The sequence below is a fragment of the Spermophilus citellus genome (assembly GCF_964194105.1).
Source record: "Spermophilus citellus genome assembly, chromosome: 3".
NCBI classification, from domain to species: Eukaryota; Metazoa; Chordata; class Mammalia; order Rodentia; family Sciuridae; genus Spermophilus; species Spermophilus citellus.
This window is the reverse complement of record NC_138184.1, coordinates 148,610,081-148,636,271: the sequence shown is the minus strand read 5'-3', so window position 1 is coordinate 148,636,271 and position 26,191 is coordinate 148,610,081. Positions and strand designations below refer to the sequence as shown.

Here is a 26,191-nt window from a genome sequence, read left to right as displayed (position 1 = left end):
ATAGATCAGGTAAAACTATTCTAGATGGATTAATATGGTCACCTGGTTTCCCTTGGCATCGGACATTTATTTGCTTTCTGTCCAACTCTAGTGGCCAACCAGGAAGTGTCTACTCAAAGAATGGCACTTGCTTAAAGGAGGTTGACTGTGCTCCAGAATCCTAGGAGTGTGCTCTTTGATCATATTGGTACATTTCTCAAGCAATGTACACCATCCTGGTGCCCTGGGATCATAGGGTAACCTGAGCAGCCGAGCCATATTACTACAGCCTATCCCACTGAAAAGGCTTTCTCCTGCTCTGAAGTGTACTTGTACTGAGAGCTTTTTGTTTTATATGGTAAAACTGGTTTGGGGGGTGGTGGTTAGGGGGACAAAACACCCAATTATAGGATATGTCCCATCTTCATTATGTAGAAGGTGATTGAGGCAGCAAGCTGTTCTTCATTTCCAAGGGGTAAGACCAACATGCCATAAATCAGGACTTGGCACACATTTTCTTAATAGGCTAGAGTAAATATTCCAGCTTTATAGACCATTGTTCTGTGCCACAAGTATTCAGTTCTGATGCCATACAAGGAAAGCAGTCACAAGTAGTACATAAAAAATTGGCATGGCTGTGTTCAAATAAAACTTTATTTATAAAAACAAGTAAAAGTCTGGATTACCTTCAGGCCATAGTTTGCCAGCCTCTACTCTAGACCTATGGATTTTAAAGTGATCAACACTGTATTCTAGACTAGCTTCTCTTCTATTTCTACCAAGATACATAGGATCCTTTTCATGTTCTTGTCTCTAGAACTGTTCAGTATCATGAGCATCAACAAAGTAAACCAGCCTGTGACTTCCTTTGGGGAAGGTGAGCTGGTCCAGGGTCTCTGAAGTTTAGATTATGATGTTGTGCCAGAGTTAAGAGATCTCTGAGGTCAAGTCAGAGACCACACATTATTTACCCTACCAGAAGATAAGAAAATTCCTCTAATAATCTGGCTAGAGAGTAACAGAAATAAACATTAGCCAAGTGTTAGCTATATACCAAGTTTTAGTTCTTGTGATAATCTGGTCCAGTAAGACTGTGTCTGGCCCTGTTACAACTCTGAATCACCAGTCTTGACAGTTCTTCCTCCAGTAGAGAAGACCTCTGACAGCTTCTCTTTCTCACCATAACACTTAACACCATAATCCATAGAGTAAATGATATGCTGCCAGATATCAGAAATACTTCCCCAAGGAGGATCAGTTAAAGTGAATCACCATCCTATTTGTATCTCCATTTTTGGCTGTTGTCAACTCAGCAGCCAAATGGATCTATTACTGATCCATGCCTTCATTCTCAGAATATAGGCTGACATCTGGCTTCCTTCCTCAGTAGAAAACTGAGTGGATGACAGGTGCCATGAGAATTCATGGCCTGGCCACACACGCCAAAGGCAGTTTCCTCAATGTGCTTAAAAGGTTGATATACCTACCCACCTGTGTCATACTGTTGGTATTTAAGTGACAATTTTTTGTTGTTGTTTCAGGATCCTTTTGAGCCAATAACAGGGCAAATGATGATTGTTTTTTAAGCAAAAACTGAAATCATAGCACTTTAAATTAAAAGGCTACACACTACAACTTTAACTGTTAATAAGTTACATCCATACAGCCTAACTGTGGTGGTGTTGATTTGGGCAATGAAGAAGCAATTAAACCAAATTTTGGTAGAAAGTATTTTAGAGTAGAGTGGCTATTTTGATGTACAAATAGGCGTAAGAAACTTGATTTCATTTAGAGGGCAGGGAGCATTATTTCTAGAATAATGCAAATAAAAGGTATCTCACTTTTAGTCCATAGTTCTAATGCTTTCCTTGATTTTTTTTTTTTAATTGGACAGTTGAAAAGAGATCCATATTCTACACAAGCCTGGCAGTGAGAATGTAGCTTCAGAATTCTCATTTTGTATCTTGCTTTCTGCTTTTACCAATAAATCATACTTAATTGCTTTTTTTTTTTTTGTATACTTAACCACAAATTTTTAGACTTCCAGGGGAAAACTTCAAATAATTGAGGAATTAACTGTTAAAAAAAAACAACAAAATCTTCATTCTATCAATTATCTCTTATTCCTGGAAACTAATACAATTATAATCTTATTATAATATTCATTAAATAATCTATTAAAAATGTCAGCCCCCTCCCTACTTTTAGCTATAAAGTCCATCTTGAAAAAATTTTGCCATTTACTATTTGTCTATAACATTTTAGCATGTCTATTAGCCTTTATTATTTCTAATGCTAAAATAGGGAAGCTTATTTAATTAACAAATAATTATTAATCTTGGCTCTCCCAAAAGGGTTATTGTTTCATTATTCAATTCAAGTAGACTGTTAAGTAAGAAATGCTGTGTAGAAATTGGTAAACTTTAAAAGTCTTGAATTTAGTATGTTCAGAAATGTTAAAATGGGTTTCACTAACACTAGAGTCCATTTGTTTGGATCTTACACTAGCCAAAATGGGGACCACTTTCAATGCATTGATCTCCTTCAAAGGGGACATTTTAGGCAATGTTACTTAACTTATCCAGAATTAAGTCAATATCATAGTGAACTATTTCTTGGATTATTATTGGCATCAGTGGAAAATATTTGTATTAACGAATGGCTTAAATATCAGTTAAATTATTTTGATAACAAAGAATCTTAATTTTTTTTTCCTGAATGTTGGCAGAAAAAGAAGTCTTGGATTACTATATTGAACTGAAATGTTATTTCTCTCCTATGGTTCTTTTGTAAAGCCTACTGAGTCCACTTTTCTGCATCTCATACCTGTTTTTAAATTTCTAAGTGCTTAGTGATTGCTAAAAGATTGTTGTGAGTGTTTTAGTTCTATTATTCACAAATTGTAGCATGGTAATGTCTTATGTAATTGATGTCTAAATAAAAGTTGACTTACTTGACCAGTTTTTATTTGGACTCCTACTAGTGAAATGATGGGCTGAAGAACTGAAACTTTGTAAGGATCTTGGCTTATTATTTTTGTATGGTTAAGAAATAGGAGACGGGCTGGGGATGTGGCTCAAGCAGTAGCGTGCTCGCCTGGCATGCGTGCGGCCCGGGTTCGATCCTCAGCACCACATACCAACAAAGATGTTGTGTCTGCCGAGAACTAAAAAATAAATATTAAAAATTCTCTCTCTCTCTCCCTCTCTCTCTCTCTTTCTCTCTCACTCTCTCTTTAAAAAAAAAAAAAAGAAAGAAATAGGAGACTGTCTATGCCCTAGACAAAAAAAGGGACTCTGCATGTTCCCTGACAGAAACAAGAATTGAAACTAGCAGAGTGAGGACTAGAGTCTGTAAATTACAAAGGCAGAAAACAGTATTTTGTGGTACCACCAGGATCAGGTTTGCTCTACCTGCATTCTCTCAGGACTCTAAAGTAGATTCATTACTGAGGTTAGTGCCTGGCCTAATGTGAGTACTCAAGTCTGTGAGGATGAATGAACCATTATATAGCACTTAAGAGAAATTTTTATCAGTTGGTTTTATGGGACTGGATCTAAAATATGAATGGGCCCTATTTTTTTTTTAATTTCAGAAACAAGTAGTAGTTATCTTCAAATCAGAATACATTTTTCTATTGGAAATATTTATTAGAGGTATCACAGTAGCTTACTGGGCACTGTGGTGGATGCCTGTAATCCTAGCAACTTGGAAGGCTGAGGCAGGAGGATCACAAGTTCAAAGCCAGCCTTAGCCTCAGCAACTTAACAAGGTCCTAAGCAACTCAACAAGACCCTGTCTCAAAAAAAGGGGGGGGTGGGGATTGGGGTGATGTGGCTCAGTAGTTAAGCATCTCTGAGTTCAATGTCTAAAAATACAGTGCCTTTAAATCACTTTATCTTAGTTTTATAGCCACCTTCCCTCTTAAGCAGGTCTTCCCAAAAGAGAAAGCAGTCCCACCCTGCGATCAAGGTGGAAATTACAGTTACTTATTGTGTATGATTTTAAAAGATCACTTGCATAAAATAAGCATAAACTTAAAGGAAATGGTGTTATTTTAAAAAGTGAGAATTTTATAAAAATATACCAGTAGTCTTTGCCACCAAACAAAGAGTGTTTCTAGAAGCACTGCACTGAGGTAGAAGCATGAACACTGCTAAAATGGTCAGAAGCACCTACAGCTCTGCCCTGCAGTGAGTCCTCATTGGCTTGTGTTGGGTGTGACAGGCGCTGGGACCTGTGTACTTGAATACATGCTGAATATAATGCTCCCACCAGCCCTTGGTTTCACTTTCTGCTTTGGTGATGAGCATGTGTTTGACTATATGGCTTGGACCAGGACTGATTTCACTTTTCTGCCTAGTTAAGAGCTTCCATAAGTATGATGGACATTTTTGTTGTGCTAATACATCTTTAATAAAGGCTTTATTCCCTGGACTGGAATTTTCTGAATTTCAATAAGTAGAAGCGTTCATTCATTATGTGAAATCTTGGCGCGCACAGTTCAAGAAGAAGGGACTGGTTCCATTGGCAGTTTCCAATGACTGGAGAGAACAGCTCTGAAACAGGCATTTCTGGCTACTCTTGGGAACTTTGGGGCTCCAGGGAGATAACCAAATTTTGCATAGGTTTAAACTGCTTGACAACCTATTTGGTTTAGTTACCATGGTTTCTGATGTGAAAAGAGTTATGCCTCTAAACATGTTTGCAGCTCAAACATGTTTAGAATTTTCCAACCAGTGACCTTATACAGTGTGTTCTGTAGATGAGGTGATGGAGGCCAGACTATCATTTCTGGCCCCTGTTCTATGTGATGAATTTTGATGGTGGAGGGTGTGTATGGAGATTGGGGATAAATCCCAGATTAAAATAATTGAATTTTTTTAAAAAAAGTTATTTCCTTTCAAAATCCAAAATGGGTAGCAGTCATCCAGCCACTGATACTGTTGTAATTCAGGTGTAGATCATCCTGGGAATCCCCTAGGCTTCCTTTGTTATCAACATAATAGGCTTCCAGTGGCAAAATCAGTGTTAACTGCAACTTATAAAGTATTCTGCCTGAGTCTTTGTATGCAGTTTGGTTGTACAGGTTGACTTCACATTTATATAAAGAAGGTATTGGAGCACATGTTGAGGGAAATTCTAAGTGTTCTGTCTTCATTGAATATCTTCCAAAATAGGAATAGTGAGTCTCAGTCCATTTTTTTTCAAGCATCTTCATAACACACTGATTTGTAGTTTTGTTGTAAAAATTAACGCCATAGCCCATTCCATCCCACCTTGGTCCATTGCAGTTTATTTTTTTGTATTGTCACTGTACCTTAAAAAAATCTTCAGGGAAAATGTGAGTAACCCCAGGAGGGATGATGTCAGACTCATTCTCCATAAACCACAGCCAGCCTTAATTATCATAAATTAATAAAGAGTCCCTTCAAAGGTTTGGAGATAGTGGAAACAGAACTGTAGGTATTTGAGGGGGTTAAGTGGGAAGAAAAGACAAAAATAGAAATAGTATCTCTGTGGTGGTGTTTTAAGGGATTCTACCCTTTGGGAAGTGGCAAGAAAATAGTAAGCACGTGACCACTAGAGGAATAAGAGGCTGAGAGTAACTGGGAAGGAGATACATTCTCACTACTTACTAATATTATGTCACCTGATAATTACATTGGCTACCTTTGGTGCTTGTGTTCATATGATGACCCAGAAGCACAGTAAAACCTATCATTCTCATAAATATTGAATCCATTCAGTTAGGAGTGGTGAGGGTTTTTTCCTTTGAAAATTGATGATCCGGGTGTAAAAGACAATTGTCCTCAGCTCATACAAAGAACAGAGAGTATTGTATCTTTAGCTAATTGTAAAAATATATAGTTTAAACAAATATTTTAACATATATTCCTGTTAGCATAGTTCACCTAGAATTTGAAGTTTATTGGTTGGGCATTGATGGCCTATGAAAGACACATGTAACACAGTCCTGTCCTCAAATTCAAAGTTCATGAAACATTCAGAAATAGGAAGCAGTGAGAGAGCACAGAGGTGGGGGTCTGTTTTGGGAGGTCAGTTTTTTTCCCTGCTATGACTAAAAGATCTACCAAAAATAAAGGAGGGAAAAGTTTATTTGGGGCTCATGGTTTCAGAGGTCTTAGTCCTTTGACAGCCAGCTCCATTCCTTAGGCTTGAAATAAAGCGGATCATCATGGTGGAGAGTGTGGTGGAGGAAAGCAGCAATCATTTCATGTTTAAACTTTCTTGTGTTGTCTCACACATGAGCTTTTTGGGGACACATGATGAAACCATAACAGGGTCAATGAGATGCTTGACTGAATTTAACCAGTTACATATCCCAGTGTGTGATACACAATGATGGCTTGGTCATATGAAAAAAAGCTTCCTGGGTTGGATTTGTCAACCAGGACCCCTTTGTGATAGTTTCATGGAGGTTCTCTTGAATGGGAGTTATTGGTAGAGTTTGGGAAGAAAGAAAAAAAAAGTATTACAAGTATATTGAATGCTGAGTGAGAATGCATCATTTTGTGTAAAAAATATGATTATAAAAATTTTTCATGAAAGATCGCAAGGGAATTATTTAATTGAATAGAATCTAATTTAACTTTGCACTTTTAAAAAAGAATTTAATGTAGGTTAAAAAACTCAAGGTGTGGGTCATTAGTCATTTTTCTTAGACCTACTCATGGGTCTTTTTTCTCTAAAGGAAGGTAACTGTTTTTTAGAAAGAGCATTTCAATCTAGGTATATGATCTTAGGCAAATCCAAGTCTTTCTAAACTAGTTTTGTGGACTAAAAGAGCTTAAACTTCAAGATTTGTGTGGATAGGAGTTATGTTTCTGTAACTCCTTAGTCATGTCTTGGATTGTCACTCCTCAGTTATTGTCTCCCTGCCATCCTTGGATTTTCTGATTTTTAAGTTTAAATGTACAGAAGGTTGCCCTCTTCTCCACTGTGGGTTTCCCTTTACCTTCCCTAACTCTTCCAAACATTGACCATCTGCATTATTTCCTGTACTCCTCATGTCTGAACACAGTGAGTTGATGCTTCATTGGTGAGAACATTTTATTAAATTAGTACATGAGTTCATTCCAGAATTTGAGATAATCATGTGAAGTGTAATGTGCCTTACTATGCCAAGATTAAAAGTTATACATCATAGTTCATTTAAAGGCAAATCTGTTGAAAATAACTTGGCAGGGTGCTCATACAGACATTCTTCCTAATATTTAATTTCCATTCAATGGCTAAGTGCTATTGTTGAATATCATATGCGTACACAAAGCCTCAGCCTGCAAGGGGAAAATTTTTTTTCTGTAATTTTATAATATATCTCCACCAATATTTGTGTGGTCCTATTAAAAATGGACACATTTCAAAATACAGGAACAGCCTGTGAATTACTTGCTTAACACATGTTTACTTCTGGAAAACCACTATACTCTATAAAATGTGCTATTTAGAAGAAAGTCAAATACTGTAAATCTGTCCTAAATTGAAATTCAACACATAGTAAAAGAGCTGTTTGGTTTTCTTCAATTCTTAAAGCCTGTATCTTAAAATTAGTTTTAATTTCACATTCCTGTTAAAATGTTGAGTACTATTGTAGGTCTCTATGTGGAAGCAGTTGTTTTTTTGTGCCATTCTTGGCTATCATTTGTGTGATTGTTGTATTTTTACCTTTTCTGTTTAAAAAAAGATACATTTTCTTTATTAAAAATTGAAACATAGTAGGATATAAAATTCAAAGTGCTCCCAACATTCAGACAGACATCAGTATTCAGCAAACATCACTCCAGTTCTCACATTTCTTTTTTTTTTTTTTTTTTTTTTTTTGAGGTCATGACAAACATACTATTTTACAAAATTCTTTTTCCTCCCAACTTTATCTTATGGTGAGGTGAAAATTTCCTCATGAAGGGCTACAGTATACCTGCCCTTTTCTTTCACATTTGGCCTATGTCAGTTTTTTCCTATTAAAATATCCCTGCAGGGGCTGGGGATGTGGCTCAAGCAGTAGCGTACTCGTGTGGCATGCATGCGGCCCGGGTTTGATCCTCAGCACCACATACAAACAAAGATGTTGTGTCCGCTGAAAACTAAAAAATAAATATTAAAATTCTCCCCCCCTCCCTCCCTCCCTCCCCCCCTCCCCCCTCCCTCCCCCCCTTTAAATAAATAAATATCCCTGCAGTGAAATACCCTTTATATGCCAGCTTTGCATACTGTCCAGTTTTTCCCTTTGGATAAATTCTTCAGAAAAGAATTATCCTAACAAAGGATAAAAATGTAAACAGTTTAGATTTTACTTTAAAAAGTGTATGAAAGCCTGCTCACCAACCCCAAGTATTGTTTATTGATTTGTCACAGGCCTCCCAAGTCCTCAGTGGTGCAGTCAACCACAAAGCCAGGATCCTCGGTGACAGGATGCCAGCTGGAACAATTAAAAGATAGTACTGCAGTGACAAAAGATTTCTGACTGGTCCAAACTAGGAACAGATTGCAGCACCTGCATACTCTTAACTGTTGTAAGGTCAAAAATGCAGGTACCCCAGCTGTATGAAGTATACTTTTCTGTAAATACAAACTGTCACCTAATAAAAATTTCCTCTGCACAGAGGCAGAGGTTGATAAGAAATTCAATTGAATTTAACCAGTTATATGTCCCAGTGTTAAAGACAGTGCCAGCATTGGTAGTATAAAAAGAAGAAAATTCTCTGGGTTGGATTTGTTAGTCAGGAATCCTCCATGGAAGAAGCTTCCTGAGAGAGATTTATTGGTAGAGTTTGTTGAGGAAGAAAGAGAAAAGATTTAGAGTTCATTGAATGCTGAATATGAAAGCATCTTTTTGGCTTGGTTGAGCTTTGTGTTTATAAATGATAAGATGTAGAGGTGGTACAGGACCTCAGCAGCCATCCTGCTAACACCTGATTCTACAGATGAGTCTATTGAGGTTCATTATCAACATAAGTACCCAGAGTAACTTAGCTAGGAACACAAGAATGGTGAGAAAGATCCAGATTGCCTTTCTCCCAGTCCAGTGTTCTATCTAGTAGCAGGTGAAAGAAGATTTTAGAGAAATGGTACAGCATAGGAGCTAAGAGCACAGCTTTAGATTTAAATTTTGGATTATCTGTTTTCAACTATGTGACTTTTGATAAGGTTCTTACGTCACTTAGTTTTCTTATCTGTAAATGAGAGATTATTTCAAGATTATTTCAGGAAATTCAGATAATAAGTTAATTTCATCATACTTCCTAAGAAGGTAGCAATCAAAAACTAGTAATTACTATTTATTACTTAATGGTAGTTTTTTTGTTACATTCTAAACCAGACCCTGAGATCATTAGATTTTAGGGCTGAAAGGGAGGAGATCATCTAGTACAATCCTTTTATTTTGCAGAAAAGGAAACTAAACTTCCTAAGAAGTGACCTCCTTGAGATCCACAGCTCTTCAGACAGAACCTAGCTTATCCCAGCTTCTTTGAGCACATTCTTTCTGACCTTTTAAAATGAATGAAATCAGAAATGTTTCTATGTGTACTTCTCATGAAACTACTTCCAGAAAATTTCTGGCATGTGGCATGAACTGCTTTCTATAGATTGTCACCATAGTTTGTTAATTTTAGCAGCCCTTGGAAACTTAAAAAAAGTCAGATAATGGCTTAAGAGAAAGTAAACTTGTAATTTGAAATTTGTTTTTGTAAACTCAAATTGGATTGACCCTCCCCCAAAGTTTCTTTAAGAAATCTTAAAGCTTTTTTTTTTTTTTATCTTGTTAATTTTGCTTTCCTTTTTCTTCTGGACCCTCCTTCCTAATTTAGATTGATTTTTCTCTCAAAATGATCCAGAATAAAGTTCTCAAGTCTTAAAATAAATAAATAAAATGTATCTATTTCATTTTGCATGGTGGTTACCTTGATTTTAAAAATCTATTACGTATCTAAAATTGTATATACTTATATACATGTATAATTATATATAGAGAATCAGTCATTATTCTGAAGAAACACAGCACGCTGATGTTTTTGCCTTAAGCATTTAGAACAAATACTGACAGCCCCTCACCTCAAGAAGTTTTTGCCATCCTGTATTGCCCTACAGCTGGATATGGTAGCACATAGCCTATCTCAAAACAAAAAATAAAAAGGGCTGGGGATATAGCTCAGTGGTAAAGCACTCTTGGGTTCAGTACCCAGTACCAAATAAATAATATAAATAAATTTTTAAAAATTTTAAAAGAACTATTGCATTAAAATATAAAACCGAACAAGGAAGATAACAAAAGAGTGCTCAGTCACTGATATTGCCCTTCAAGTGGTAGGGATTCAGAAGAAGGAAATCAGGGAAACCTCCCTAATGGAGTCTTAAGCTTGAAAAAAGTACAGAATATACATATCAGCAAAGGCAAGAAAGGCTATGCTAGGACCAAGGAAAACAGGTCTTTATTCATAGATATGTCTGCATGTGTGCATATATAGGCACTATATCAAAACTTAAGAAAGGTTGCTACATCTTTCCCAGACTTTCCTATTTTCCTGTCTTCTCAGCCCATAAATACAGACCCCTGTGTAGAATAGATACTCATAAAATTTAACTGGATTGAATTATATTTTTAGTGTAATGATTCCCTGCCACCTACCAACCCATAGTCGCCTCCCCATGTGTGACTATAGTGCTGTTTGTCCATCTTGTTTTTAACATTGAAAACTGCAAATTCTTCTAGCTTCCTTTATAACCTGGGAATGCAGGGACCTGGTTCTATCACCAGGTCAAGGCCCAAAATTCATACTCACTGAGCTGACAAGCCTAACTTCTTTAATACATGTATTATCTCCTAAGTAATATAACCAGTTATCAAAGGGAAAACATCAAATCATCTTCCCAATACTCTATTTTGGGTGATAAATTGGGAGAATTAGGAAGACTTCCCCGGCATTGTTGGAGTACCTAACCATATACATACATGGAAAAAATATATATAAGCTCCTTTCCCTCCATACATACATAAAATGAAAGCAGATATATTCAAATAAAGGTGTATTTAAGTGAGCCCAAATGTAAAACATTAAATTTTAGCTAAAATTGAACTCTGTTTTGCATTATTGGTAGAAATGCTGACATAGGATATTTCACTTATCTGCCTAGATGATGAACTAATGGGCACCAATATTATATATGGCTAGTATTTGTCAAATACTAGTGTATGACATCTACAGTAACCATTGACAGTTATTAAAAATTGAGGGCCAGACATGGTGAAAGCATTCAGGAGCTCAGGCAGGAGTTCAAGACCAGCCTGGGTAATATAGCAAGACCTCAGCTCAAAAAACAACAACAAATTTTTCCTGGAGACACTGGAGTCCAAGTTGTAGGTAGGTAGAGGCATGTGCCTATTCCTATCTCTCCCTCCCTCAAGTGCACACACATAAGCTCAATTGTTTTTTACCTGGCATTTATGGTTCCAAGAATTTTAGTTCTTAGACTTGAAGCATTACTAGCACCTGTATGATAGGTACATATGACCAGTAATGTATTCCCTACTCTCTTAATAATATTAGAATATTTTAATAATATTAGAATATTTTGTTACCAAACTCTGCAGAATTACTTCATTCCTTAGACCTTCATGTCCTCGTATCTAACTGTTTAAGGAAATTCGGCTAAAAGAAAAGAGTACATGTTTTTCCTTTTTAATCCTAGGTCCCACGTGGGTAGTTATTTTAATTTGAAGAGAAGCAGGTCGGGGTTGCAGTTGTAGCTCAGTGGTAGAGCACTTGCCTAGCGTGTGTGAGGCACTGGGGGTCTATCCTCAGCACCACATAAAAATAAATGTATAAAAATACAATAATATTTTTTTAAAAAGACTCGCAGGTCTTGGAGATCAGATAAAAGAATATGTGACCAACTCTTTCATCCCAAAATTAAGAGCATGGGAAAATAATGTTCTTGAGAATATCTTTAAAAATTTTGGAGATGTTCCTACATAACTTAATAAGTATAAGTTTGGTATAAGAATGGCATGACTTTAGATTCACTGAGTTAATAATATAGTTGATTAAATTGCATTTATTTGCTAAATAAACTTGGTAAGGTAGGAATTATAAGTGAATTTCCAGAATTTGAAAGAAAATCATTCAGTTTATCTTTGAGGGATTGCTCTCTGTAGAATATGATCATTATTTTATCTTTCATTCTGTGGTATACAGTTTTTCTAGGAGAATAAATAATATTACTTTCCCCTAGTTTTTCAGTATCCTTTGTGTAAAACTGAAGCTTCAGGAAGGAGTTATGTTTATAGTATAGTTGTCTTTACCTACTAATAATGGATGTACCACTTGGTAACTTAGAAGGACAAAGATCCTAATTTCAGATCTGTGATTGAGATTGTGATTAAGTCTCTATTTTCCTGGTCACCTGAAAAACTGTATATTCTTCATCATCAGGAGTTAAAATCCTTATAGAGGGGCTCTTCCTTTCCTAAGAGATCAACCCTCATATTCTTATGATGAATTGCTGAAATCTAGTAAATACCTGCCACATAAGATACTAGCATAATAGGTATCAGTCAGATTTTCCCAAAGGGAACTCAGCGTTGATAGTCAGACAGTACATCAGGGAGATGGGAATTGTTTGGATTACTGTCTGATCATGATTTTTTTCAGAAAATACCAAAACACTAGTTTCCTTTCTCTCTTTTTTTGAGAGAGAGAGAGAAAGAGAGAGAGTTTTTAATATTTATTTTTTAGTTTTCGGCGGACACAACATCTTTGTATGTGGTGCTGAGGATCAAACCCGGGCCGCATGCATGCCAGGCGAGCGCGCTACCGCTTGAGCCACATCCCCAGCCCATCCTTTCTCAAAAAAAGTGGCAACATTCCCCCTTCACATACATGGAAGATAGGCAGAAGCATCCTCAGATGCCATCAAACATAGGAAACAGGGTGGTATTGTGAACAGCCCTTACTGTGAGGTACTGATGTGTACTCATATCAAATCATCAGGGAGAAAAAGCAAGTATCCTAGTACTCAGAACTTAAATATTTCAAAGTAAATAACATAGGGGTTTTTTTATAACTTTTTTTCTCTTTGCACATTTTTATTGGTATATCATAGTTGTACATAATGATGAAAATTGTTATGTATTCATAAATGCACACAAATAGCATAGTTTTAAGAGCATGGTAGACATCACTGAGTCAATATTTATAGAAAATATCTCACAAAAGCCCACAAAATACCTTTTGGCTTTAGGTATCAGTAGGATAATGGCAATTTGACCTCCTTAAGGTCCATTGACATTTTTTATATCAGTCTATACATCTGGCAGGAAGTCATGGAGATATTTTATAACAAAACAACTTTATTTTAGAGTTTTCTAGTATTCAATAGCAGAAGAAATAGAAAACAAGGTTATAGCAGTATATCCAGATGTATAAATTAAAAGTCAGAAAAGACAGGACCCAAAGGAATAGAGTATCTTCCTCTTGCCCTCTACTGCAAACCAGCCAACATTCTGGAGAAATTACACAGATTAAATTGGATAACAGTCTCAAGTCAAAATTGTATATATTCTAGTAAATTAACACATTACTTTTTATTTTCTTAATTACATCTATGCTTGTCCTTTTTAATTATGCTTTTCCCTCACCAAAAGCTTCCTATCCTTTCCTGTTTCAGGATTATAGCTGGACAGACATCCGCTGCCCATTTGAAAAACGGAGAGATGCAGCATGTGTATTTTGGGACAACGTAGTATACATTTTGGGTGGCTCTCAGCTTTTCCCCATAAAGCGAATGGACTGCTATAATGTAGTAAAGGATAGCTGGTATTCCAAACTGGGCCCTCCAACACCTCGAGACAGCCTTGCTGCCTGTGCTGCAGAAGGCAAAATTTATACATCTGGAGGTTCAGAAGTAGGTAAGGACTTCTTAGTAATTTCGTTTGAAGGAAATGTTTTAAAGCCAAGTATATTAGCTTTCATATTAAAATAAACATTGATATTATTTGTCCAGATTGTCTTTGGTAATTTAATTACATGTTTATTACATTTTAGAGCCCATTTCCTTCAAGATTTACCTTAATAATTAATTTATAAGAATTTCAGCTCCCTAGATTTTTAATTGCCCATTTTTTATTATGATTAATTGACACTATCTGAATTTTAGTTCTAGATTAGTTAGCATCTAGTATTATTTGCTTTAAATATTTTTAAAGTTATACTTACTCATAGACCTTTTAAGAATTTTTACTACATTCATACTTTTTAAATCTGTATTATTATTGCTTTCTTTGTACCATAAAAAAGAACAATCATTTTCATTTGCTGTATTCTGTAAGGTTTTAGTCTAATGTTGGCAGTGATATTTTATTTTTATGGATCATAACAGGAATGTGGGTATGGACATAAAAGCCTTTCTCATTGATGGCTGATTTGTTAGTATCTAGTAGTTTTTTCTAAACAAATAATATTTAAAACTTCATTTCTTTAGCATTTATTGTCAATTTTTTATAGATGTTATATATTGTATATTTTTCCCTAGTGTCCACCAACCTGATTATAACAAATTAGAAATATTTAAAGTTAAAAGGATGTAATTCATAGCTATTCAGGAGGCTGAGGCAGGAGGATCATAAGTTTATTTAGGCCATAACTATTGCTTCTTCTGTTTGTTATCCTCTGATCTTTACTTTTCCTAGATATTGGTTGCAATGGAGAATTATAAAGGTGGCAGTGTTGTAATTACCTTTAAATCATTTGGCATTACCCCAGAACAGTGGAAGATAAGAAATAGTTTTATTTAGAAGGAAAAAAAAGCACTTCACCTTTAATATATTATTTCCAAACCATTATTGACAACTTGTAGTATACAAAAGTTGCAAAACATGATGTATATGTTTTATCATTAAAATGTATACATTGATACCTTGAGAATATAGTCAAGAATGAACCGGTGTGATTTTAGGGCTTATCTACTTACTCACTGAGACCAGTGAAGAAGTCAATAGTAACTATCATATTAACATTAAATAAACTTTAGAATATTATTAAATAATATTTTTCATGTTTTAAGGTGTTGATATACCTACCATCTGTGAGTAGCTATTTTTTTCCATTCTATATTAATATTTGAAGTTTAGGTCATTCCCATCATGTACAACTGGACTTCAAGACATAAATAATATTTCTTGTTTTATTTTTAAATCAAACCAGTTTCTCTTCCTACAGTACCAGAACCAAAAAACAAAGTCTTTCAAGTAAATTCATTTTTTAAATGTTTTCCAAGGTCTGTACAGAGTTATTAGCTTTTTATTAAATTTTCTTACATTTTTGTTATTGTTTATAAAAATGGCTCTACAATTCTTTCCTTTCCTATGACTCAGCTATACAGTCAGTTCATTCCCAACCCACATATACACTCAGTTAAGTGTGATTGCACACCCTCCCCCCTCTTTTTTTCTTAAATATATACAGGAAACTCAGCTCTGTATTTGTTTGAGTGCTATGATACCAGAACTGAAAGCTGGCACACGAAGCCCAGCATGTTGACTCAGCGCTGCAGCCATGGGATGGTGGAAGCCAATGGCCTCATCTATGTTTGTGGTGGAAGCTTAGGGAACAATGTTTCTGGGAGAGTCCTCAGTTCTTGTGAGGTTTATGATCCTGCCACAGAAACGTATGTATCGACTTAAAATTCATTTCATTGTTACTGTATTCTATAAGCCCAGTAGGTGAAAAGGCAAAAGGACCCCAACAGAAGAATTTAGTTCTTACATTAAGAATGGAATAAGAAATTATACTCCATTTATGTATGATGTGTCAAAGTGCATTCTACTGTCCTGCATAACTAATTAGAACAGATTTTAAAAAAAAAATTTTTTTAAAGAAGGGGTGGGGCCATAGCTCAGTGGTAGAGTGCTTGCTTAGCATGTGTGAGGCACTGGGTTCGATTCTCAGCACCACATATAAATAAGTAACCAAAAAAATTAAAGTCCATTGACAACCAAAAAAATATTTTTTAAAAAAGAAGAATGTACATAAACCTGGATAACCTAACCCTTCCTTTGTACCTTTAGAAATGGCTTGACTTTATACCCCATGGAAGCCTTCTCTGGTCCTATTTGTGTAGTAAATATGTATGAATGAGACAAATCTGATTGATTCATCAAATATTTATATTTGAGATGTCAAGAAATGTAGGAGATGGAGGACTTAGAAGTAACTTTGCCCTTAAGTAGAAATATTACATATTGATTCATGGCATTAATAAATCATACCCCTAGGTATAATGTCTTTTGGGGCTCATATGTCCAAAATTGTGTTTGGGCACATATTTATTAAATAAAATTACTCTTATATCAAGTATCAATTAATTTTAAAAAGGCAAAATGCAGTTATCTAATTTTACTAACTTTGTAGCAAAAAAGGAAATGTGGTGATCATTGAATAAGATAATTATGAAATAAAATGTGTAACATCTCAGACATACATTTAGTTGATATATCAAAAGAATTTTGGTAAGAAAAGTAACTTGCTTATATACCTAGATTGCCCATTGTTCTTCCATTACTATTATATATTAGTCCCCCAATATGTTCAAGTTAAATGTTATGACAAGAGTTGTTAATGTCCAGAGTTATGCTTTGTGTTTTCTATTTAGAAAATATTACCACACTACCAAACATAAAAGTCTTTACTCCACCTATTACTTTTTTAAACTAAAAGAAGTTTAATTATGAAATATGATCACTCATCTATTTTTGCTTCTCACATATTTTAAAGGCTTTAAGAATAATTGCATAATCAATATTCCTTACCCAAACATAAATGCAGTTAAAATTTTTCCTTTCTCATCTTTTGCTCAAGATTACCAATGTAAGGAACAGAAGTAAAAACAACTTGTCTTGAAATTTATATTTTGCTAATATAAATTTTGAGATCATCAAATGTATTGCTTTCATATGTTTTCAAAATAAACCATGTATTTTCCAGGGATCCTGGGGATACTCCTTATCTTATCACCCATCAATTCAGCCATTTATTCATATCATTTTGTTCCAAAGGATGGGGTGAGTGGTGTTAACACTTAAAGTCCTCCCTCCTTTATGAACCTCTTCCATAAAATGCCCACAGGTATTACAGCATACTAATTGGAAAGCTGTAATCTGATTCATACTGATTCCTAATTTTTACATTTCTAAAAATCCTTAAAATGTAACTCATAACCAGTAAAGTTTTCTGAACTTCGAAATTTTAAGATCTTTATTCAGGCAATACGATCTCATTTATAGAGAGAGAAAAAGTGTAAAGGAATTTTGTGATTTTTAAAATTGAGGTGAATATTCAGTGTTAGGAATACTGTATAAACTGTACAAGTTAGCATTTCTTTTTTTTATATTGAGTTTCTGTGTTAAATTTGAATTCTTATGATCTCTTTAGTGCCTTTACATTTTCATAAATAAAAAGCTTTGTGAATATAACTAGCCAATTCTCAAAATAAATGTTATATGCTATGATCTCCTTCCTAAAATTTGATCCAGATTTCCAAGTTATTTTTATAGGAATTTTTTTATCCTAACTTTGACATCTTGTTTTGTAACTAGAATGTGTTTAATTGGAAATTAAGAAATTTTTTTTTAATTTTTTTTTTAGTGCATCATTTTTTTTTCTTTTTTTTTATTGGTTGTTCACAACATTACAAAGCTCTTGACATATCATATTTCATACATTAGATTGAAGTGGGTTATGAACCCCCAATTTTACCCCAAATGCAGATTGCAGAATCACGTCGGTTACACATCCACAATTTTACATAATGCCCTATTAGTAATTGTTGTATTCTGTATTCCTATCCCCTACTATCCCCCCTCCCCTCCCCTCCCATCTTCTCTCTACCCCATCTACTGTAATTCATTTCTCTCCTTGTTTATTTTCCCATTCCCCTCACAACCTCTTATATGTAATTTTGTATAGCAATGAGGGTCTCCCTTCATTTCCATGCAATTTCCCTTTTCTCTCCCTTTCCCTCCCATCTCATGTCTCTGTTTAATGTTAATCTTTTCTTCCTACTCTTCCTCCCTGCTCTGTTCATAGTTGCTCTCATTATATCAAAGAAGACATTTGGTATTTGTTTTTTAGGGATTGGCTAGCTTCACTAAGCATAATCTGCTCTAGTGCCATCCATTTCCCTGCAAATTCTATGATTTTGTCGTTTTTTATTGCTGCATAGTACTCCATTGTGTATAGATGCCACATTATTTTTTATCCATTCATCTATTGAAGGGCATCTGGGTTGGTTCCACAGTCTAGCTATTGTGAATTGTGCTGCTATGAACATCGATGTGGCAGTATCCCTGTAGCATGCTCTTTTAAGGTCTTCAGGGAATAGTCCGAGAAGGGCAATAGCAGGGTCAAATGGTGGTTCCATTCCCATCTTTCCCAGGAATCTCCAAACTGCTTTCCAAATTGGCCGCACCAATTTGCAGTCCCACCAGCAATGTACAAGTGTACCCTTTTCTCCACATCCTCACCAGCACTTGTTGTTGTTTGACTTCATAGTGGCTGCCAATCTTACTGGGGTGAGATGGTATCTTAGTGTGGTTTTGATTTGCATTTCTCTGACTGCTAGAGATGGAGAGCATTTTTTCATGTACTTGTTGATTGATTGTATGTCCTCCTCTGAGAAGTGTCTGTTCAGGTCCTTGGCCCATTTGTTGATTGGGTTATTTGTTATCTTATTGCCTAATTTTTTGAGTTCTTTGTATACTCTGGATATTAGGGCTCTATCTGAAGTGTGAGGAGTAAAAATTTGTTCCCAGGATGTAGGCTCCCTATTTACCTCTCTTATTGTTTCTCTTGCTGAGAAAAAACTTTTAAGTTTAATTAAGTCCCATTTGTTGATTCTTGTTATTAACTCTTGTGCTAATTAAGCCTATGGAAATCACAAAACACAGTTTGAACATTAAGAATTTTAAGAAAAAGCTTCTAAACACTAAACTTCACTTTGGGGAACAAGAATGAAATATATTCTGTGCATGTGAATTATACAAGGAGGGAGGATTTATGCAACTGTGTTCTAAATTGTCAAGAGATTTAGATATACATATAACATACATATTTAGATATACATAAAACATGCACACAGTGGGGAAGAGGAAGGAAGGAGGTATATATATTGAATTTTTCCAAGCTAAATACCATGTTTAACACACCATAACAGCTCACTGTATCGTTGAGCGAGTGGAGGCCTTTCCAGCAATGGAGGCCTCTCCCACCTCACTTGACAGTGTGCTCCACAGTGGTGGCTGTGGAACAATTTTTAAAACAAAAAGGGATCATTAATATTTCAGAATAAGTCAGTGTGCTCTAAATGTAATTATTTAGGATAACAGACCTTTCTTGTTAGTATAAGAGCCTTCTTACTGCATGTAAATAAGCATACTAAAAACTTTTTTATTTTTTTTCAGGTGGACTGAGCTGTGTCCAATGATTGAACCCAGGAAGAATCATGGGCTGGTATTTGTAAAAGACAAGATATTTGCTGTGGGTGGTCAGAATGGTTTAGGTATATGATGTTAATTAGTGTTAATTAGTTCAACTTTGCTGATGAGTTTGCTGATACTTTCATATTTTAATTTATTGAAATATTTCTTAAAATCAGTTCTCTACCACATACATCATTACATCTATTCTGTATTTCTGGAAGCTAACATTTTATGAAACATTGCAGGATGTTAAACATCCCTGTCTATGAAATGTCAATAGGGCCACCAGTCACTATGACAATCTCAAATAATTCCTGTACATTTCCAGATGCTCCCTATGGAATGATATCACTCCAGCTTTAGAACACTTGAACAATAGAAATAGTTGAACCTTAAAAAAGAAAATCTTCTAAAACTTTTTAACTAGAAATTTTAACTCTTGTATCCAGATTCTAACTTTAGCAAAGTTTCCTAAACTATTTTTTTGGGGGGGAAAAGGAGGTAACTGGGAATTGAACCCAGGGACACTTTACCACCTGAGCTATATCCCTAGCTGCCTCCATGTTTTTTTGAGACGGAGTCTTGTTAACTTGCTGAGGCTAACCTGGAATTTGAAATTCTCCTGCCTTGGCCTCCCAAGTCACTGGGATTACTGGTATGCACCACTGCACCCAGCTTCCTAAACATTTTTAAACGTGGCATGAAAATATTAATATTATTATTTTTAAATTATTAAATTAGATCTTTTTATTTTCTTTAGTAATAATGTGTTCAAGTATCTTAAATAATTTTCTTAAATAATGAGAAATCTGAACTAAATCTAGAGATAGTCCACGAGCTTCATTTTAGTCAATACATTGTTTTGTAACTAGAATGTGTTTAATTGGAAGTTAAGAAATTAAGCCTATGGAAACCACATAAGCATTATGCAATTATAACAAAGAAATGATTCTTTCCCCTACGGTGCCCATCCATTTTTATTTTCCATAAATTGCTAAAAGAGAAGAAGGAAAAACTAGAGGATTATAATCAAAGGGGAAATCACTAATTTACTTTTTGATTTTTCCAGAATATAACATTTTAATTTTTTAGAAATAATATTTATGATTCTTTAAAATTTAGGTGGTAGATATGTAGGCACTCATTGTAAAATTCTTACAGCCTTTCTTTTTTGAAAATTTTTTAAATGTTAGAAAAATCCAAAAATGATCAATTATTCATATAGTTTTTCATGTTGTTTTATTCTTTTGAAGGTGGCCTAGACAATGTGGAATATTACGACATTAAATTAAATGAATGGAAGATGGTGTCACCAATGCCATGGAAGGGTGTGACAGTGAAGTGTGCAGCAGTTGGCTCTGTCATTTATGTCTTGGCTGGTTTTCAAGGTGTGGGCCGATTAGGACACATCCTTGAATATAATACTGAAACAGACAAATGGGTCGCCAACTCCAAAGTTCGTGCTTTTCCAGTCACAAGTTGTTTAATTTGTGTTGTTGATACTTGTGGAGCAAATGAAGAAACACTTGAAACATGAAAAACAAGTGAACTTCAAGACACATCAGAGACTCAAAAATGAGGCCACCAGCACTTTGTTCCAAGAGTTTGGCTACAGAGTTCTGGTTTGGCATTTTGGTAAAAGAAATTTTAAATGAGTGAAGTAAGATTCTGTAAAGTAAATGTTTCTTTGATATGGAGTTCCTTATTTAATTAAAAGACCATATTTTAGCTGGCCACATAACCACAAACATATCTAGCCAGAAAACTTGAAAATTATAAGCGTTTGTTAAAAATATGAATTTCTTGAATAAATTTCAAATTTATAACTATGGTTATGGCAGGCTGAAGCAGCCTCATCTTAGCCCTATATTCTATTTTCATATATCATGTAAGTGCTAGTAGTTAGGTCTGTTCACGTTCAGTCAGGAACTAAGAAATAGTATGAATTGTAATTCAAGATGGGCAACTTTGATGGAGCAACTTAATGTCACGTAGTTTTGCTTTTCTTCATTTATTTCATTTAATACCAAATGTATTTTATTCTGAAGTAAGCAAGGTGAGTCAAGGCATATACACACTTTTCTTACAAAACTTCTTAAACAGATTTGGGAACTTAACAGTGTGCCCAAAAACCTCATTAAACACTTTCAATCCAATTAAATGTAATTCTTTTTTTTTAACATGAAATGCTAAGCTTTGTATCTATGATTAATTTATATGGTTTTACCCAGCAATTAAAACAGTAGTCTGCATCTTTAGTTCTGTTAAATAACCATTCTTATTATGATTAGATTTTATGTAGCAAAAGATAAAGCTATTTATAGCAAATTTCTAGATTATTAGAAAAGCACTGACAGTTGTACCCACAATATTAGTATTTACTTTGAACTTAATATGGGTTATATTTTCTTTAGCAGAACACATAAGAGATATTTAGTGTAGTTGTGTCTAAAAGTTTTGTAATAATTTGAGTTCAGTATATGTCATCTTCTATTTGTTGTTTTTATGTCTCAATAAATTGTTTACCAACCCAACTACTAACTTCTTTTCTAGTAATATTTTGCCCTTTTCTCTATGTATGGAATGTGAAATGAGCCATGGGTAAAATTATCATCAGTTTTTATCTGATAATAATAAATATTTTTTAACTTAAAATGGACTGCTCAGTTTTATTTATTTTAAATGTGTTATGTATTATTTTTTTAATTTATGAAGCAGTTTTTCTATTTTAGTTTTCACTGCTTTCTTTATATGGAGATTATTATAGTGTTAAACTCTCAGAATGTTAAGAGGGAATTCAAAACAACATAATAGGTAACTATTTATACATATATACATTTTTATACATGGGCTAATTGAGATGTAATTCATATGCCCATCAATTGACTCATTTAAACTGTACTATTCAGTGGTTTTTAGTATATTCATAGACTTAATGCAGTCATCACCATCATTTCAGAATGTTTTCATCACCCCAAAAAGACACCCCCATAGCAATCATTCCCCATTTCCCCGTTTTAGTTTCCAAGGACTGTTGTAACATAGTACTACAAAATAGGTGGCTTTAAATAACAAAAAATTATTCTCACAGTTCAGAAGGCCAGATGTCTTAAATCAAGTAGTCCTCAGGGTTGGTTCCTTCTGGAGGTTCTGAAGCAGGACCTACACATGCGTCCCCTCCCCTCAGCTTCTGATGATTGCTAGCAATCCTTGGCATTTCTTGGCTTGTAGCTGCATCACTTCAGTTTATTCTGTCTTCACGTGGACTTTTCCCTCTGTATCTTCACATGATTTTTTTTGTTACATCATTATAGTTATACATAGTAATTGAATTCATTTTATCAAAATCACATGCAAGAAATTTGATTTTGATACCTATCCTCCCTTTCCTTCCCCTTTTTCCTCTCTATTCTCCTTCCTCTACTCCACTGATCTCCCTTTCGCTCCTTTCTTTTTAATTGGTACTGTCTACTTACACATAAAGGTGAAATTGGCTTTGTCACATTTATATATACATATAAAATGATTTTGTTAAATTTGTTCTATATTTTTCCCCTTTCCCATCCTTCCTCTCTCCCTCTGGTTCTCCACCTACTCCACTGATCTTCCCTATGTATTTATGATACCTGATTTCCCCCTGCCACCGCTTTCTTTCACTTACTTTACTCTAGCTTCCACTTGAGAGAAAAATCTGACCCTTGATTTTTTTTTTTTTTGAGTCTGGATTATTTTACTTAGCATGATGTTCTCTAGTTCTATCCATTTACCTGAAAATGCCAGTATTTATGGCTAAGTAAAACTCCATTGTTATACATACCATATTGTCTTGATTCATTCGTCTATTGACAGGCATTTGGGCTGATTCTGTATTTTGGCTACTTTTATGTCTCAATACTGAAGAGACTATATTGCTGTAGTATGCCAATTTTAGATTTTGGGGGAAAATACCAGGCAGTGGGATAGCTGGGTCATACAGTGGTTCCATCCCTCGTTTTTTTGAGGGATCTCCACACTGCTTTCCAGAGTGGTTGAATTAGTCTGCAGTCCCACCAACAATGTACAAGTGTACCTTTTTCCCCAACAGTTTTACCTGCATTTATTAGTATTTGTGTTCTTGATAATGCCCATTTCTGACTGGAGTGAGATAAAATCTTAGTGTAGTTTTAATTTGCCTTTCCCTGGTTGCTAGAGATGTGAACATTTTCTCATGTATTTGTTGGTTATTTGTGTTTCTTGTTTTGAAAAAACTTGTTTAGTTATTTTGCCTATTGGTTGGGTTATTTTTTTTATTTTATTTTTTTTTTTGGTGATGAGTTTTTTGAGTTCTTGATATATTCTGGACATTAATCCCTTGTCAGAGGAGCAACTGGCAAAGATTTTCTCCCATTCTGTAGGCTCTCTCTCCATGCTTTTAATCACTTGCTTTGCTATGCATAAGTTTTTTTAATTTGAGGGCATCCCACTTAACTGATTCTTGATTTTATTTCTTGAGCTGTAGGTCTTTGTGAAGAAGTGGGTGACTAATATGATGGCATATTGGCCTTATATTCTAGCAGTTAAAAAGTTTCTGGTCTAATTCTAAATCTTTGGTTCATTTTGATTTGTCTTTTGTGCAGGATGAGAAATAGGGATCTACTTACAGTCTTTACATATGATTATCCAGTTTTCCCAGCACCATTTGTTAAAAAGGCTATTTTTTTTCTCCAACATCTATTTTGGGCAGCTTTGTCAAATATCAGATGGTTGTAAGTATGTGGATTTGACTCTATGTCTTCAATTCTATTCCACTGATCTTTGTGTCTGTTTTGATTTGATTCTAATACCATTTATATAGTGTTTCTATAAGGACAATAGTCATCTGGGTTGAGCTCCCCCCAATCTAGTAGAACCTTATCTTAACTGTTTACATCTGCAAGGATCCAATCTCCAAATCATGTCACATTCTGAAGCTCTAGGTAAACATTTTGGGGGAAAATACAATTCAATCCAGTACACCCACAAATACTCCATCCTTGGGCAACCATTAATCTTTTCTATTTCTAGATTTGGCTATTGTGAACCTTATTAGCTTTTTGAATTCTGCACTCCATTGGAGGAAAGAATATCCATTTATCATAATATGGTTATATTGCTTAATTTACTATGATAATTGCCCTTCTAGAATATGTACCAATGTTTAATCTATTTCAAATACAGTAGCCATTCTTTATAGGCTTTGTCCACTAACTAGAACACATTATAATAAAGATACAGATGGGTTTGATGTAGGTTATTATGAAGTTGTTTTCCCTTAGCAATCTACATTATAATTTCTAACAAGTGACTTTTACTGCCTTGGAACCCTTCTACACAATTATCAATGCCAGGATAATAGCAAAAATACACTGTTTTGACAGGTACATTTTCTATTACTTTTTTCCCCAAAAAAGTTCCTGTTCTACAGAGTGCTGTACTTTTTAGTGGATATTTGACATGTTGGTGTTATATCCTCTGCAGTGACACAATTTTTATGACAATAATTCAATTTAGGGTAGAGAAAGATGGCATCTAGAGGTAGTGGCTTTAGCGATACCTTCCCCAGCCTGGATGCTGAGTGTGAAGGCAGTGAGTATGGGCAGTGGGGTCTGAACCCAAGGCTGTAGATGCTGACACTGAAGGTCATGGTAGTGAGCCTGCCTCAGTCTCCAAACAGAACTGCATCCATTCTTCCCATCAACAGTGGCTCAAAAAAAAAAAAAAAAAAAAGGATCCAGGAGGAATAAAACCAAGAGTCACAGGATCTTTTTGCAGGCAAGTGTGGACTCAAAATTGAACATTCTAAATGGCTTTGATAAATTGAAAAAGTTATGGGAACATACTTTATGTACAATAATATTGTGGAAGATTCCAAAACATGTAAACATAAGGCCCCTACCATCAAGATTCTTAACAGGTTTAGAGAATAAGACATAAAAATACATTTTTTTAGGAACATGAGTTAAATTAATAATAGAAGTGTGGCCAAAGGAATGATGAAATATGAAATCACAGCAACTCATAGGAATATGAGACTATTGACTACAGCAATGAGTTTAGACTTTATGACCAAGACTCATGGTAAGAAATCCTTTATTAGAATCCAAAAATATATGCGTACTTGTACTAAACTGAAACAAAAACTCTTCTCAAAAAATCTAAAATTTTCAAAAAAAAATTATACTTCTGAAAATCACAATTTGCACATGAAAGTTTGGCATCTTACAAATTGTTGCTGGGGCTGGGGTTGTGGCTCAGCGGTAGAGCGCTTGCCTGGCCTGTGTGAGGCCCTGGGTTTGATCCTCAGCACCACATAAAAATAAAATAAAGGTATTGTGTCCCAACTACAACTAAATAAAATATTTTTTTAAATGTTGCTAAAAAAAATAGTAATTGTGGGCTGGGGATGTGGCTCGAGCGGTAGCGGCCTCACCTGGCATCGTGTGGCCTGGGTTCGATCCTCCAGCACCACATACAAACAAAAGATGTTGTGTCCACCGAAAACTAAAAAATAAATATTAAATTCATTCCCCCTCTCTCTCTCTCTCTCTCTCTCTCTCTCTCTCTCTCTCTCTCTCTCAAAAAAAAAAATAGTAATTGTGGCTTTTATAGACTAGTTTTCAAAAGCTTGACAGTCTCATGAACAATTTGAGTCATGAATTATCGATCTATTATTAACAATCAAAATGTTCCATTTACTAA

General features: G+C 34.9%; 1 protein-coding gene across 2 annotated transcripts in view; it reads left to right on the top strand.

Annotated features, from left to right (window-relative positions):
- The window catches only part of KLHL7 (kelch like family member 7), a 59,196-nt gene extending 37,067 nt beyond the window's left edge, over positions 1-22,129 (top strand). For both annotated transcript variants that reach the window (XM_081284009.1, XM_081284010.1), the window contains 4 exons: positions 13,669-13,909; positions 15,465-15,666; positions 19,457-19,554; positions 20,728-22,129. In XM_081284009.1, the coding sequence (XP_081140135.1) occupies positions 13,669-13,909; positions 15,465-15,666; positions 19,457-19,554; positions 20,728-21,011 (825 nt within the window). In that variant the 3' untranslated portion in view covers positions 21,012-22,129. The remainder of the gene's footprint in view (positions 1-13,668; positions 13,910-15,464; positions 15,667-19,456; positions 19,555-20,727) is intronic.
- Positions 22,130-26,191: the final 4,062 nt, after the last annotated feature.